Here is a 16,986-nt window from a genome sequence, read left to right as displayed (position 1 = left end):
AGGCCTGCAGCAACAACACCTGAGCACTGGGGAAGGTCAGTCAGGCCTGCAGCAACACCTGAGTACTGGGGAAGGTCAGTCAAACCTGCAGCAGCAACACCTGAGCACTGGGGAAGGTCAGTCAGGCCTGCAGCAACACCTGAGCACTGGGGAAGGTCAGTCAGGCCTGCAGCAGCAATACCTGAGTACTGGGGAAGGTCAGTCAGGCCTGCAGCAGCAATACCTGAGTACTGGGGAAGGTCAGTCAGACCTGCATCAGCAACACCTGAGCACTAGGGGTCAGTCAGGCCTGCAGCAGCAACACCTGAGTACTGGGGAAGGGCAGTCAGGCCTGCAGCAACAATACCTGAGCACTGGGGAAGGTCAGTCAGGCCTGAAGCAGCAATACCTGAGGACAGGGGAAGGTCAGTCAGGCCTGCAGCAGCAATACCTGAGCACTGGGGAAGGTCAGTCAGGCCTGCAGCAGCAATACCTGAGCACTGGGGAAGGTCAGTCAGACCTGCATCAGCAACACCTGAGCACTAGGGGTCAGTCAGGCCTGCAGCAGCAACACCTGAGTACTGGGGAAGGGCAGTCAGGCCTGCAGCAACAATACCTGAGCACTGGGGAAGGTCAGTCAGGCCTGAAGCAGCAATACCTGAGGACATGGGAAGGTCAGTCAGGCCTGCAGCAGCAACACCTGAGTACTGGGCAAGGGCAGTCAGGCCTGCAGCAACAATACCTGAGCACTGGGGAAGGTCAGTCAGGCCTGAAGCAGCAATACCTGAGGACAGGGGAAGGTCAGTCAGGCCTGCAGCAGCAATACCTGAGCACTGGGGAAGGTCAGTCAGGCCTGCAGCAGCAATACCTGAGCACTGGGGAAGGTCAGTCAGACCTGCATCAGCAACACCTGAGCACTAGGGGTCAGTCAGGCCTGCAGCAGCAACACCTGAGTACTGGGGAAGGGCAGTCAGGCCTGCAGCAACAATACCTGAGCACTGGGGAAGGTCAGTCAGGCCTGAAGCAGCAATACCTGAGGACAGGGGAAGGTCAGTCAGGCCTGCAGCAGCAATACCTGAGCACTGGGGAAGGTCAGTCAGGCCTGCAGCAGCAATACCTGAGCACTGGGGAAGGTCAGTCAGGCCTGCAGCAGCAACACCTGAGCACTGGGGAAGGTCAGTCAGGCCTGCAGCAGCAACACCTGAGTACTGGGGAAGGTCAGTTAGGCCTGCAGCAACAATACCTGAGCACTGGGGAAGGTCAGTCAGGCCTGCAGCAGCAACACCTGAGCACTGGGGAAGGGCAGTCAGGCCTGCAGCAACAATACCTGAGCACTGGGGAAGGTCAGTCAGGCCTGAAGCAGCAATACCTGAGGACAGGGGATGGTCAGTCAGGCCTGCAGCAGCAATACCTGAGCACTGGGGAAGGTCAGTCAGGCCTGCAGCAGCAATACCTGAGCACTGGGGAAGGTCAGTCAGGCCTGAAGCAGCAACACCTGAGTACTGGGGAAGGTCAGTCAGGCCTGCAGCAGCAACACCTGAGTACTGGGGAAGGGCAGTCAGGCCTGCAGCAACAATACCTGAGCACTGGGGAAGGTCAGTCAGGCCTGCAGCAGCAATACCTGAGCACTGGGGAAGGTCAGTCAGGCCTGCAGCAGCAATTCCTGAGTACAGGGGAAGGTCAGTCAGGCCTGCAGCAGCAATACCTGAGCACTGGGGAAGGTCAGTCAGGCCTGCAGCAGCAATTCCTGAGTACAGGGGAAGGTCAGTCAGGCCTGCAGCAGCAATTCCTGAGTACAGGGGAAGGTCAGTCAGGCCTGCAGCAGCAATTCCTGAGTACAGGGGAAGGTCAGTCAGGCCTGCAGCAGCAATACCTGAGTACAGGGGAAGGTCAGTCAGGCCTGCAGCAGCAGCAATACCTAAGCACTGGGGAAGGTCAGTCAGGCCTGCAGCAGCAATACCTGAGCACTGGGGAAGGTAAGTCAGGCCTGCAGCAGCAACACCTGAGCACTAGGGAAGGTCAGTCAGGCCTGCAGCAACAACACCTGAGCACTGGGGAAGGTCAGTCAGGCCTGCAGCAACACCTGAGCACTGGGGAAGGTCAGTCAGGCCTGCAGCAGCAACACCTGAGTACTGGGGAAGGGCAGTCAGGCCTGCAGCAACAACACCTGAGCACTGGGGAAGGTCAGTCAGGCCTGAAGCAGCAATACCTGAGGACAGGGGAAGGTCAGTCAGGCCTGCAGCAGCAACACCTGAGCACTGGGGAAGGTCAGTCAGGCCTGCAGCAACACCTGAGCACTGGGGAAGGTCAGTCAGGCCTGCAGCAGCAACACCTGAGTACTGGGGAAGGGCAGTCAGGCCTGCAGCAACAATACCTGAGCACTGGGGAAGGTCAGTCAGGCCTGAAGCAGCAATACCTGAGGACAGGGGAAGGTCAGTCAGGCCTGCAGCAGCAATACCTGAGCACTGGGGAAGGTCAGTCAGGCCTGCAGCAGCAATTCCTGAGTACAGGGGAAGGTCAGTCAGGCCTGCAGCAGCAATACCTGAGTACAGGGGAAGGTCAGTCAGGCCTGCAGCAGCAATTCCTGAGTACAGGGGAAGGTCAGTCAGGCCTGCAGCAGCAATTCCTGAGTACAGGGGAAGGTCAGTCAGGCCTGCAGCAGCAATTCCTGAGTACAGGGGAAGGTCAGTCAGGCCTGCAGCAGCAATACCTGAGTACAGGGGAAGGTCAGTCAGGCCTGCAGCAGCAGCAATACCTAAGCACTGGGGAAGGTCAGTCAGGCCTGCAGCAGCAATACCTGAGCACTGGGGAAGGTAAGTCAGGCCTGCAGCAGCAACACCTGAGCACTAGGGAAGGTCAGTCAGGCCTGCAGCAACAACACCTGAGCACTGGGGAAGGTCAGTCAGGCCTGCAGCAACACCTGAGTACTGGGGAAGGTCAGTCAAACCTGCAGCAGCAACACCTGAGCACTGGGGAAGGTCAGTCAGGCCTGCAGCAACACCTGAGCACTGGGGAAGGTCAGTCAGGCCTGCAGCAGCAATACCTGAGTACTGGGGAAGGTCAGTCAGGCCTGCAGCAGCAATACCTGAGTACTGGGGAAGGTCAGTCAGGCCTGCAGCAGCAATACCTGAGTACTGGGGAAGGTCAGTCAGACCTGCAGCAGCAACACCTGAGCACTAGGGGTCAGTCAGGCCTGCAGCAGCAACACCTGAGTACTGGGGAAGGGCAGTCAGGCCTGCAGCAACAATACCTGAGCACTGGGGAAGGTCAGTCAGGCCTGAAGCAGCAATACCTGAGGACAGGGGAAGGTCAGTCAGGCCTGCAGCAGCAATACCTGAGCACTGGGGAAGGTCAGTCAGGCCTGCAGCAGCAATTCCTGAGTACAGGGGAAGGTCAGTCAGGCCTGCAGCAGCAATACCTGAGTACAGGGGAAGGTCAGTCAGGCCTGCAGCAGCAATTCCTGAGTACAGGGGAAGGTCAGTCAGGCCTGCAGCAGCAATTCCTGAGTACAGGGGAAGGTCAGTCAGGCCTGCAGCAGCAATTCCTGAGTACAGGGGAAGGTCAGTCAGGCCTGCAGCAGCAATACCTGAGTACAGGGGAAGGTCAGTCAGGCCTGCAGCAGCAGCAATACCTAAGCACTGGGGAAGGTCAGTCAGGCCTGCAGCAGCAATACCTGAGCACTGGGGAAGGTAAGTCAGGCCTGCAGCAGCAACACCTGAGCACTAGGGAAGGTCAGTCAGGCCTGCAGCAACAACACCTGAGCACTGGGGAAGGTCAGTCAGGCCTGCAGCAACACCTGAGTACTGGGGAAGGTCAGTCAAACCTGCAGCAGCAACACCTGAGCACTGGGGAAGGTCAGTCAGGCCTGCAGCAACACCTGAGCACTGGGGAAGGTCAGTCAGGCCTGCAGCAGCAATACCTGAGTACTGGGGAAGGTCAGTCAGGCCTGCAGCAGCAATACCTGAGTACTGGGGAAGGTCAGTCAGACCTGCAGCAGCAACACCTGAGCACTAGGGGTCAGTCAGGCCTGCAGCAGCAACACCTGAGTACTGGGGAAGGGCAGTCAGGCCTGCAGCAACAATACCTGAGCACTGGGGAAGGTCAGTCAGGCCTGAAGCAGCAATACCTGAGGACAGGGGAAGGTCAGTCAGGCCTGCAGCAGCAATACCTGAGCACTGGGGAAGGTCAGTCAGGCCTGCAGCAGCAATACCTGAGCACTGGGGAAGGTCAGTCAGGCCTGAAGCAGCAACACCTGAGTACTGGGGAAGGTCAGTCAGGCCTGCAGCAGCAACACCTGAGTACTGGGGAAGGTCAGTTAGGCCTGCAGCAACAATACCTGAGCACTGGGGAAGGTCAGTCAGGCCTGCAGCAGCAACACCTGAGCACTGGGGAAGGGCAGTCAGGCCTGCAGCAGCAACACCTGATCAATAACAGTACAAATAAATAGCAGTCCTGGTTCCCAGCTGCCCCCGCAGTGTTTCCCATGCAGCACATAGAGCAGGGTAGAGGGCTAATCACACTCGCTGGCCTGGACACATTCCCTCCATCACACCGTGTGTTCCTGTGCTCAGGAGAGCCCCAACTTCCTTGTGTTAAACCTGCAGCTCCACCCCCTCCCTGGGGGCACACATGTTCTGGTGTATGCATTGAGAGTGCAGGTCTCATGTCACAGCTGCAGCTTATTGGCTAAGCCACAGCCTTCCGACCCCCCCCCCCTCCCCCCCCTCTTCACTTTTGCGGAATTAGTCTGTTTTATATTTCATTATATTAATCCTTAAGGTGTCCTCAGTTGTGTTACTTACCCGTAGTGCTGAGCGTTTTGTCTGCTGCTCCGTAGCGTTCCACAACAGCCGCTTATTCTCTGATGTTTTCATGGTGCCTTATACTGTTCTATTCGGTTGAATACGTAACATGTACTGTTGCCTCTCTTACAGAACACCATGCTCAAGGACATTGATTTGTTCATGAATGTTAACTTGCCGGCAGCTATTGAGATCAGTAGCACAATGGAGGTATGTAGCTTTCTCCCCCTCCCTCTCTTTCTTTCTTTCTTTCTTTCTTTCTCTCTTTCTTTCTTTCTTTCTCTCTCTTTCTTTCTTTCTCTCTTTCTCTATCGTCCTAGTGGATGCTGGGGTTCCTGAAAGGACCATGGGGAATAGCGGCTCCGCAGGAGACAGGGCACAAAAAGTAAAGCTTTACGATCAGGTGGTGTGTACTGGCTTCTCCCCCTATGACCCTCCTCCAAGCCTCAGTTAGATTTTTGTGCCCGGCCGAGAAGGGTGCAATCTAGGTGGCTCTCCTAAAGAGCTGCTTAGAAAAGTTTAGCTTAGGTTTTTTATTTTACAGTGAGTCCTGCTGGCAACAGGATCACTGCAACGAGGGACTTAGGGGAGAAGAAGTGAACTCACCTGCGTGCAGGATGGATTGGCTTCTTGGCTACTGGACATTAGCTCCAGAGGGACGATCACAGGTACAGCCTGGATGGTCACCGGAGCCTCGCCGCCGGCCCCCTTGCAGATGCTGAAACGAGAAGAGGTCCAGAATCGGCGGCAGAAGACTCCTCAGTCTTCTTAAGGTAGCGCACAGCACTGCAGCTGTGCGCCATTTTCCTCTCAGCACACTTCACACGGCAGTCACTGAGGGAGGGGGGCGCCCTGGGAGGCAAATGAAAACCTTTTTTGGCTAAAAATACCTCACATATAGCCTCCGGGGGCTATATGGAGATATTTAACCCCTGCCAGAATCCACTAAAGAGCGGGAGACGAGCCCGCCGAAAAAGGGGCGGGGCCTATCTCCTCAGCACACAGCGCCATTTTCCTCACACAGCTCCGCTGGTCAGGAAGGCTCCCAGGCTCTCCCCTGCACTGCACTACAGAAACAGGGTAAAACAAGAGAGGGGGGGCAAAATTGTGGCAAAACTATATTATTAAAGCAGCTATACAGGGAGCACTTATTATAAGGCTATCCCTGTCATATATAGCGCTTTTGGTGTGTGCTGGCAAACTCTCCCTCTGTCTCCCCAAAGGGCTAGTGGGGTCCTGTCTTCGTTAAGAGCATTCCCTGTGTGTCTGCTGTGTGTCGGTACGTGTGTGTCGACATGTATGAGGACGATATTGGTGTGGAGGCGGAGCAATTGCCAAATATGGGGATGTCACCTCCTAGGGGGTCGACACCAGAATGGATGCCTTTATTTATGGAATTACGGGATAGTGTCAACACGCTAAAGCAGTCGTTTGACGACATGAGACGGCCGGACAATCAATTAGTGCCTGTCCAGGCGCCTCAAACACCGTCAGGGGCTGTAAAACGCCCTTTGCCTCAGTCGGTCGACACAGACCCAGACACTGATTCCAGTGGCGACGGTGACGAATCAACCGTATTTTCCAGTAGGGCCACACGTTATATGATTTTGGCAATGAAGGAGGCGTTACATATTGCTGATACTACAGGTACCACAAAACAGGGTATCATGTGGGGTGTGAAAAAACTACCTATAGTTTTTCCTGAATCAGATGAATTAAATGAGGTGTGTGATGAAGCGTGGGTTGCCCCCGATAAAAAAATGCTAATTTCAAAGAAGTTATTGGCTTTATACCCTTTCCCGCCAGAGGTTAGGGCGCGCTGGGAAACACCTCCTAGGGTGGACAAGGCGCTCACACGCTTATCAAAACAAGTGGCGTTACCCTCTCCTGAGACGGCCGCACTTAAAGATCCAGCAGATAGGAGGATGGAAAATATCCAAAAAAGTATATACACACATACAGGTGTTATACTACGACCAGCTATAGCGACAGCCTGGATGTGCAGTGCTGGGGTAGCTTGGTCAGAGTCCCTGATTGAAAATATTGATACCCTGGATAGGGACAATGTTTCTTTTTCATCCACTAGGGGTCACTGGAGTACTCTTGGGATATGGACGGCTTCCACCGGAAGAAGGCACTGAATAAATTAATTTTGAGACTACTCCTCCCCTCCATATCCTGCAGCACTACAGTGTTTTTTCTGTGCTCGACACAGTTAGAAGGCATAGTGGAGCTCGTCCACAAAGTATTGGAATTTTTTCTAAGTTTTTTTTTTTCTCTTTTTCTTCAATTTCCACGTCCTTTCCCCCCTTCTAACAGGCGTGGGTCAGGGACAGTGGAAGCGGCTGAGTAGCCGTGAGTGTCGGACCTCTCTGTAAAGAGCTCCCTCACTCCACTTGCAGGCTGCCTGCAGGAAAGCTGGACGGAGCTTGGATGAAGGCCCCGTCATAGACTTTTGTCACGGTCCAGGTATGTTGGGTTGGGGCGGTCAGCGCTTGCTGCCGCTCCACTGTTGGGGATTGTTGGGTACTCACCGCTGCCCGGAGCGCGTGTACATGGGCCGCTTCACGGTCCATGCGGCGCGCTCTCACTCTCCGGCTCCCAGCATCCTAAGAGACCGCTGCTCCCTGCGCAGCAGCAGCGCTGCTTGGCTACACAGACACGCCGCTATGCTGTGTGTGGCGGGCGGGAGCACGTGTGCATAGGCCGCTCCACGGCTCTATGCAGCACGCTCTCTGCTTCCGCCATCCGCCCGCAGCAGCCGAGGAGTTCCGTTGTCCGGGGTCTACAGGCAGGCCGCTCACACGGCCCTTTGCAAAACTTCCACAGGCCCAGACCCGGTGCTGTACACGGAGGTCGTGGGAGTGGGGGGAGACTTTAACAGTATTTGGCAGTGTCAAGCTTTTAGGAAATGCTTAATATGTTTAATGTTCTCCTGTCTGTTCCAGGTTTCCTATTTTACATCTCGGCTAAGAGTGGTACTAGAGGAATTTTGGGGTCAGTTTTCGTATTTCTGGCAGGCACTGCACTTGCCTAGATATATACCAGGAACTTTGGTGTTATTACTGAGTCGTGCAGTCTGTCTGTGTGGAGTTTGTATTGTCTGTCTTCATAATGAGTAAGACACCAGCAAAATCTAAGAAACATTTGTCATGTCATGTCTGTAAGAGTGTGTTGCCTGATGGATCCACCACATGTACAGCATGTGTTGTTAATACAGCCATAAATACGATTTCCATTCCAGAAGTAAAGCCAGCATCTCAGGACCCGCCATGGGCTTTACTTGCAGATGTATTAGTTGGTTTACAATCAGAGCTGGCCGCCTCTCGTGAAGAAAGAGAGGCGGCAAGATCTGAGTTTAAGATGAGACCATTTGAGTTACCTGGGGAGTCTCAAACTGGTCATAAGTCCACCTTGAGTGGAAAAGATAAGTTTCCTTTTCCTACTAATTTTCCTGTCTCTGGGATACTAGACCTCACTGAACAGGAGTATGAGGAGGGCGAAATAGAACAACAGTCAGAAGGTGACGACTTTGACAGCCCAGGTATTGACAATCTCATCAGAGCAGTTCGTCAGTCGCTGGAGTTTACGGAAACTGAGGAGCCACTGACGAATGATGAAGTAGTCTTTACTAAACGACAGAGATCTCCGATGTGTTTCCCTATCTCGGAATCTCTTAATAAAATGTTACTGGAGTCACGGAAAAATCCGGACAAACGGTTTTCTATTCCTCGTAGATTTAAATCGAGTTACCCGTTTCCAGAGGCCATGACAGCTACATGGGAGAACCCACCTTTGGTGGATTCATCCGTATCTAAACTTACGAGGAAGTTAACCATACCAGTTCCAACTGCTACTACGCTTAAAGACCCTGCAGATCGTAAAATAGAGGCTATGCTAAGGTCCATGTATACAGCAACTGGAGTGCTGTTAAGACCTGGGTTAGTTGGCATTTGGGTTACTAAAGCTTTAATGGTATGGATAAAAGAGCTCAAATCGGCTCTGCAAGATGATCATCTTATACTTCTCGCGGATCAAATCTGGGAAGCTGCTGAATATCTATGTACAGCTTCTACTGACGTCTGTCAGCTTACTTCTCGCCTGTCCTCATCGCTAGTCACAGTACGACGAGCACTTTGGCTGCGTTCGTGGCAGGCGGAGACGGAGGTTAAAAAAGGTATAGAGGCATTGCCTTATGATGGCGAGAAACTTTTTGGTCCTGAATTGGACAAATGGATTTCTGAGGCTACTGGAGGGAAGTCTGTTTTTCTTCCATCGCCTACAACTATACCTAAACGGAAATATTCTGGTCCGGCGTTCAAATCCTTTAGAACTCAGCCCTTTCGTGGGCAGGGAGGAGCAGTCACGCCGGGCAGAAGAGGTCGGGGACGTAGTGCCCGACAATCCAATGCACGTCGTCAAGACACCAAGACCACTAACAAACCAGTGGCATGACGGGCTCCCAGCCCATCTCGGATCTCCAATTGTGGGAGCACGCCTTCAGAGCTTTCAGGGGGCGTGGCTGCAGACGTCCACAGATGGGTGGATCCGCAATTTAGTATTAGAGGGTTACAAAATAGAGTTCGATTATCTTCCGACAGGAAGATTTTTCACGACAGGACTGCCTGTGTCGGACGACAAGAAAGCAGTTCTGCAGGTTGCCATTCAGTCTCTGCTGAATGCTGCAGTGATAATTCCGGTCCCTGTGCAGGAACAGGGGCAGGGTTATTATTCCAGTCTGTTTCTGGTACCAAAACCAGATGGCTCAGTCAGGCCAATATTGAACCTAAAAGGTCTCAATCATTACGTCACTTACCACAGATTCAAGATGGAATCTCTCAGGTCAGTAATTGCAGGGTTAGAGCCACAGGAATTCATGATTGCACTAGATCTCAAGGATGCGTATTTGCACATTCCGATTTGGCCACCTCACCAGAGTTTCTTAAGGTTTGCGATAAGGCGAGACCATTACCAATTTCAGGCTCTACCGTTTGGCCTCTCATCAGCGCCTCGGGTATTCACCAAGGTAATGTCCGTGATGACAGCTCATCTCAGGTCCCTAGGGGTAATAATTGTTCCGTATTTAGACGATCTACTCATAAAGGCTCCGTCTCAACAATTGCTTCTCCAACATGCCTTACTAACGTACAATGTACTAGTTCAGCACGGTTGGATAGTCAGTTTAAAGAAATCACATCTAATTCCGTGTCAACGACTTCAATTCCTAGGGATGATTCTCGATACAGTAAAACAAAGGGTTTACCTGCCACAACAGAAAGTACAGGGCATTCGTCATCTGGTGCAATTAGTGCTCAAGCCACGCACAGTCTCAGTACATTTGTGCATTCGCCTTTTAGGCACAATGGTGGCGGCTTTCGAAGCACTTCAGTTCGGAAGATTTCACTCACGTCCGTTTCAACTGGAGGTGTTAGCACAGTGGTCGGGATCACATCTACAGCTGCACCACAGGGTGAGGTTGTCACCACAAGTCAGGGTGTCTCTTCTCTGGTGGTTAAAAATACACAATCTATCTGCAGGGAGACGATTCGGCGTCGCGAATTGGATAATTCTGACAACAGACGCAAGTCTCAGAGGTTGGGGAGCTGTAGTTCAGAGTTATCGGCTCCAGGGCCTCTGGGCGGATCACGAAAGATCGCTATCCATAAATGTTCTGGAACTCAGGGCGATTTACAATGCTCTAAGACAAGCGGTGTACATGTTTCGTTTTCAGACTGTTCAGGTGCAGTCAGACAACGCGACGGCAGTCGCATATATAAACAAACAAGGAGGAACGAGAAGCCGCATGGCTATGCGGGAAGTAGCTCGGATCCTCAGATGGGCCGAATATCACCAGGTGATATTATCGGCAGTGTTCATTCCTGGAGTGGACAACTGGGAGGCAGATTTTCTCAGTCGTCGGGATTTTCATCCAGGAGAGTGGGCATTAAATCCAGAAGTATTTCAGATGTTGATCCAGAAGTGGGGTTACCCTCAGGTGGATCTAATGGCATCCCGCCACAATCATCAGGTGTCAAGATATGTGTCCAGAACAAGAGATCCAGGGGCAGTGGCGGTGGATGCTCTCACAGCCACGTGGCCATACAGCCTTGTGTATCTGTTTCCACCGTTTCCGCTGCTCCCGTTGGTGCTAAAACGGATCAAGAGAGGGTTCGTCACAGTCATTCTAATAGCGCCTCATTGGCCTCGGAGGGCTTGGTTCTCGGATCTCCTCGGGTTACTCGCAGACGATCCGTGGCCACTCCCACTACGTCCGGACCTGTTACAACAGGGTCCGTTCCTTTACCCCGATTTAGCGCGGCTGCGTTTGACGGGGTGGCTGTTGAAAAGGCCATCTTAAGGAAAGAGGGCATTCCTGAGTCTGTTATACCAACCATGGTACGAGCTAGGAAGCCGGTTACGGCAGCTCATTATTATAGAATTTGGCGTACTTATATAGGTTGGTGTGAAGCTCGGAAATTTCCGACATCGTCTTTTAAATTATCCCGTCTTTTGTTATTTTTACAAATGGGGTTAGATGGAGGACTACGTCTTTCCACACTAAAGGTGCAGGTATCTGCGTTGTCAATTTATTTTCAAAGGAAATTGGCCTCGTTGCAGTCAATACATACGTTTCTACAGGGTGTAAAGAGGATACAGCCTCCTTTCATTCCACCTACAGCACCATGGGACTTGAATCTGGTTTTAGATTTCTTACAGTCCGATTACTTTGAACCCTTACAACAAGTGGATATTAAATTTCTCACTTGGAAAACGATTTTTCTTTTAGCCTTAGCTTCGGCTAAGCGTGTTTCAGATTTGGGTGCCTTGTCATGCAAGTCACCGTATTTAATTTTTCATGATGACAGAGCGGAACTTCGGACGAATCCCGTTTTTCTACCAAAGGTAGTGTCGTCTTTTCACATCAATCAACCAATAGTAGTTCCTGTGTTAACAGGAGATTCTGGAACGTTGGATGTGGTTCGCGCATTGCGCATCTATGTTTCCCGAACGTCTACTGTGCGTAAGACAGATACGTTGTTTGTTCTCTATGACGCAGCTAAGAGGGGTTGGCCAGCCTCTAAGCAGACCTTATCCAGATGGATCAAACTGACTATACGTCAGGCTTACCTTTATGCTAAGTTACAGCCACCTACTTCAGTAACAGCTCATTCCACACGTTCTGTGGGGACGTCATGGGCAGCGAGTCGTGGGGCTTCTACGACACAGCTTTGCCGTGCGGCTACTTGGTCGTCAGTGCACACGTTTGTGCGCTTTTACAAGTTTGATACGTTCGCGGCAGCAGCATCTAGCTTTGGCCGTTTAGTGTTACAGGTGCCAAACAGCTCTCCCGCCACGGAGGAGACTTTGGTACATCCCAAGAGTACTCCAGTGACCCCTAGTGGATGAAAAAGAAAATAGGATTTTGGTACCTACCAGGTAAATCCTTTTCTTTGAATCCATAGGGGGCACTGGACGCCCACCCAGAGCAGTTTACCTGTTTTAGGAGTCCAGTGGTTCTTATGGTAACACACTTTCACGACTGGTTTAAATTTAACAAGGGTTAATCAGTTATGGTGTCAACTGTTTAGTTGTCTGTTACGTTGTGTCAACTTTATGGTTGTCTGTGAGACTATATGTAATTCTCCTTTTGTCAATCTCTCTATCGATCCTGTTCGGCTCAGTAAAAAACACTGAAGTGCTGCAGGATATGGAGGGGAGGAGTAGTCTCAAAATTAATTTATTCAGTGCCTTCTTCCGGTGGAAGCCGTCCATATCCCAAGAGTACTCCAGTGCCCCCTATGGATTCAAAGAAAAGGATTTACCTGGTAGGTACCAAAATTCTATTTTTACTGTCTTTAGAGCAAATAAAGGATGCATTTCTTTATATGCGTGATGCACAGAGGGATATCTGCACACTGGCATCACGGGTAAGTGCTATGTCCATTTCGGCCAGAAGAAGTTTATGGACGCGACAGTGGTCAGGCGATGCGGACTCAAAACGGCATATGGAAGTTTTGCCGTATAAAGGGGAGGAGTTATTTGGTGTCGGTCTATCGGATTTGGTGGCCACGGCTACAGCCGGGAAATCCACCTTTTTACCTCAAGTCACTCCCCAACAGAAAAAGACACCGACTTTTCAACCGCAGCCCTTTCGTTCCTTTAAAAACAAGAGAGCAAAGGGATATTCATATCTGCCACGAGGCAGAGGAAGGGGGAAGAGACAGCAACAGGCAGCTCCTTCCCAGGAACAGAAGCCCTCCCCCGCTTCTACAAAAGCCTCAGCATGACGCTGGGGCTTCTCAAGCGGACTCGGGGGCGGTGGGGGGTCGTCTCAAGAATTTCAGCGCGCAGTGGGCTCACTCGCAGGTAGATCCCTGGATCCTGCAGATAATATCTCAGGGGTACAGGTTGGAACTAGAGACGGATCCACCTCGCCGTTTCCTGAAGTCTGCTTTACCAACGTCCCCCTCCGACAGGGTGACGGTCTTGGAAGCCATTCACAAGCTGTACTCTCAGCAGGTGATAGTCAAGGTACCCCTTTTACAACAAGGAAAGGGGTATTATTCCACTCTATTTGTGGTACCGAAGCCGGATGGCTCGGTAAGACCTATTCTAAATCTGAAATCCTTGAACCTGTACATAAAGAAGTTCAAGTTCAAGATGGAGTCACTCAGAGCAGTGATAGCGAACCTGGAAGAAGGGGACTTTATGGTATCCTTGGACATCAAAGATGCGTATCTCCACGTTCCAATTTACCCCTCACACCAGGGGTACCTCAGGTTCGTCGTACAGAACTGTCACTATCAGTTTCAGACGCTGCCGTTCGGATTGTCCACGGCACCTCGGGTCTTTACCAAGGTAATGGCCGAGATGATGATTCTTCTTCGAAGAAAAGGCGTATTAATTATCCCATACTTGGACGATCTCCTAATAAGGGCAAGGTCCAGAGAACAGCTAGAGATGGGATTAGCACTGTCTCAAGAAGTGCTAAAACAGCACGGGTGGATTCTGAATATTCCAAAATCCCAGTTAATTCCGACAACACGTCTGCTGTTCCTAGGGATGATTCTGGACACGGTTCAGAAAAAGGTTTTTCTCCCGGAGGAAAAAGCCAAGGAGTTATCCGAGCTTGTCAGGAACCTCCTAAAACCAGGAAAGGTGTCTGTACATCAATGCACAAGAGTCCTGGGAAAAATGGTGGCTTCTTACGAAGCAATTCCATTCGGCAGATTCCACGCAAGAATTTTCCAGAGGGATCTGTTGGACAAATGGTCAGGGTCGCATCTTCAGATGCACCAGCGGATAACCCTGTCTCCAAGGACAAGGGTATCTCTTCTGTGGTGGTTGCAGAGTGCTCATCTATTGGAGGGCCGCAGATTCGGCATACAGGATTGGATCCTGGTGACCACGGACGCCAGCCTGAGAGGCTGGGGAGCAGTCACACAAGGAAGAAACTTCCAGGGCGTGTGGTCGAGCCTGGAAACGTCTCTTCACATAAACATTCTGGAACTAAGAGCAATCTACAATGCTCTAAGCCAGGCAGAACCTCTGCTTCAAGGAAAACCGGTGTTGATCCAGTCGGACAACATCACGGCAGTCGCCCATGTGAACAGACAGGGCGGCACAAGAAGCAGGAGTGCAATGGCAGAAGCTGCAAGGATTCTTCGCTGGGCAGAGAATCATGTGATAGCACTGTCAGCAGTGTTCATCCCGGGAGTGGACAACTGGGAAGCAGACTTCCTCAGCAGACACGACCTTCACCCGGGAGAGTGGGGACTTCATCCAGAAGTTTTCCACATGCTGGTAACCCGTTGGGAAAGACCAATGGTGGACATGATGGCGTCTCGCCTCAACAAAAAACTGGACAGGTATTGCGCCAGGTCAAGAGATCCGCAGGCAATAGCTGTGGACGCGCTGGTAACGCCTTGGGTGTACCAGTCGGTGTATGTGTTTCCTCCTCTGCCTCTCATACCAAAAGTATTGAGAATTATACGGCAAAGAGGCGTAAGAACGATACTAGTGGTTCCGGATTGGCCAAGAAGGACTTGGTACCCGGAACTTCAAGAGATGATCACGGAAGATCCGTGGCCTCTACCTCTGAGAAGGGACTTGCTTCAGCAGGGTCCCTGTCTGTTTCAAGACTTACCGCGGCTGCGTTTGACGGCATGGCGGTTGAACGCCGGATCCTAAAGGAAAAAGGCATGCCGGAAGAAGTCATTCCTACTTTGATTAAAGCAAGGAAGGAAGTAACCGCGCAACATTATCACCGCATTTGGCGAAAATATGTTGCGTGGTGCGAGGATCGGAGTGCTCCGACGGAGGAATTTCAACTGGGTCGATTCCTACATTTCCTGCAATCAGGATTGTCTATGGGTCTCAAATTGGGATCTATTAAGGTTCAAATTTCGGCCCTGTCGATTTTCTTCCAAAAAGAATTGGCTTCAGTTCCTGAAGTCCAGACTTTTGTTAAGGGAGTGCTGCATATACAGCCCCCTGTGGTGCCTCCAGTGGCACCGTGGGATCTCAATGTTGTTTTGGACTTTCTCAAATCTCATTGGTTTGAACCACTAAAAACTGTGGATTTGAAATATCTCACATGGAAAGTGACCATGCTACTAGCCCTGGCTTCGGCCAGGAGAGTGTCAGAACTGGCAGCTTTATCTTACAAAAGCCCATATCTGATTTTCCATTCGGACAGGGCAGAACTGCGGACTCGTCCGCATTTTCTCCCTAAGGTGGTGTCAGCATTTCATCTGAACCAACCTATTGTAGTGCCTGCGGCTACAAGCGACTTGGAGGACTCCAAGTTGTTGGACGTTGTCAGAGCTTTAAAAATATACATTTCAAGGACAGCTGGAGTCAGGAAATCTGACTCGCTGTTTATACTATATGCTCCCAACAAGTTGGGCGCTCCTGCGTCTAAGCAGACTATTGCTCGCTGGATTTGTAGTACGATTCAGCTTGCACATTCTGTGGCAGGCCTGCCACAGCCAAAATCGGTAAAAGCCCACTCCACAAGGAAGGTGGGTTCTTCTTGGGCGGCTGCCCGAGGGGTCTCGGCATTACAACTCTGCCGAGCGGCTACGTGGTCGGGGGAGAACACGTTTGTAAAATTCTACAAATTTGATACCCTGGCTAAGGAGGACCTGGAGTTCTCTCATTCGGTGCTGCAGAGTCATCCGCACTCTCCCGCCCGTTTGGGAGCTTTGGTATAATCCCCATGGTCCTTTCAGGAACCCCAGCATCCACTAGGACGATAGAGAAAATAAGAATTTACTTACCGATAATTCTATTTCTCGGAGTCCGTAGTGGATGCTGGGCGCCCATCCCAAGTGCGGATTATCTGCATTACTTGTACATAGTTACAAAAATCGGGTTATTATTGTTGTGAGCCATCTTTTCAGAGGCTCCGCTGTTATCATACTGTTAACTGGGTTTAGATCACAGGTTGTACGGTGTGATTAGTGTGGCTGGTATGAGTCTTACCCGGGATTCATAAATCCTTCCTTATTGTGTACGCTCGTCCGGGCACAGTACCTAACTGAGGCTTGGAGGAGGGTCATAGGGGGAGGAGCCAGTACACACCACCTGATCGTAAAGCTTTACTTTTTGTGCCCTGTCTCCTGCGGAGCCGCTATTCCCCATGGTCCTTTCAGGAACCCCAGCATCCACTACGGACTCCGAGAAATAGAATTATCGGTAAGTAAATTCTTATTTTCTCTCTCTTTCTTTCTCTCTTTCTCTCTCTTTCTTTCTTTCTTTCTCTCTCTTTCTCTCTTTCTTTATCTTTCTTTCTCTCTCTTTCTCTCTTTCTTTCTCTCTTTCTCTTTCTTTCTCTTTATCTTTCTTTCTCTCTTTCTTTCTCTCTTTCTCTTTCTTTCTCTCTTTCTTTCTCTTTCTTTCTTTCTTTCTCTTTCTCTCGTTCTTTCTCTTTCTTTCTTTCTTTCTCTTTCTTTCTCTCTTTCTTTCTTTCTCTTTCTTTCTCTCTTTCTTTCTCTCTTTCTTTCTCTTTCTCTCTCTTTCTTTCTTTCTCTCTTTCTTTCTCTTTCTCTCTTTCTTTCTCTTTCTCTCTTTCTTTCTCTTTCTCTCTTTCTTTCTCTTTCTCTCTTTCTTTCTCTTTCTTTCTCTCTCTCTTTCTCTCTTTCTTTCTCTTTCTTTCTCTCTTTCTTTCTCTCTTTCTTTCTCTCTTTCTTTCTTTCTCTTT

The 16,986-nt window shown here is 50.8% G+C and overlaps 2 protein-coding genes across 3 annotated transcripts in view; one reads left to right on the top strand and one right to left on the bottom strand.

Annotated features, from left to right (window-relative positions):
* C7H2orf80 (chromosome 7 C2orf80 homolog) overlaps nt 1–4,832 on the bottom strand; it is a 175,278-nt gene extending 170,446 nt beyond the window's left edge. Inside the window, exon 1 of the mRNA XM_063932718.1 lies at nt 4,782–4,832. The gene's annotated coding sequence lies outside the window, so the exon portion shown is untranslated. The remainder of the gene's footprint in view (nt 1–4,781) is intronic.
* Nucleotides 1–16,986, top strand: part of SGO2 (shugoshin 2) — a 149,066-nt gene that overhangs the window by 74,519 nt on the left and 57,561 nt on the right. For both annotated transcript variants that reach the window (XM_063932716.1, XM_063932715.1), the window contains one exon: nt 4,914–4,991. In XM_063932716.1, coding sequence (XP_063788786.1) covers nt 4,914–4,991 — 78 coding nt within the window. The remainder of the gene's footprint in view (nt 1–4,913; nt 4,992–16,986) is intronic.

The sequence above is a fragment of the Pseudophryne corroboree genome, chromosome 7 (assembly GCF_028390025.1).
Source record: "Pseudophryne corroboree isolate aPseCor3 chromosome 7, aPseCor3.hap2, whole genome shotgun sequence".
Taxonomy (NCBI): domain Eukaryota; kingdom Metazoa; phylum Chordata; class Amphibia; order Anura; family Myobatrachidae; genus Pseudophryne; species Pseudophryne corroboree.
Note: the sequence above shows the minus strand (reverse complement) of the source record. Positions and strands in the feature narration are given on the sequence as shown.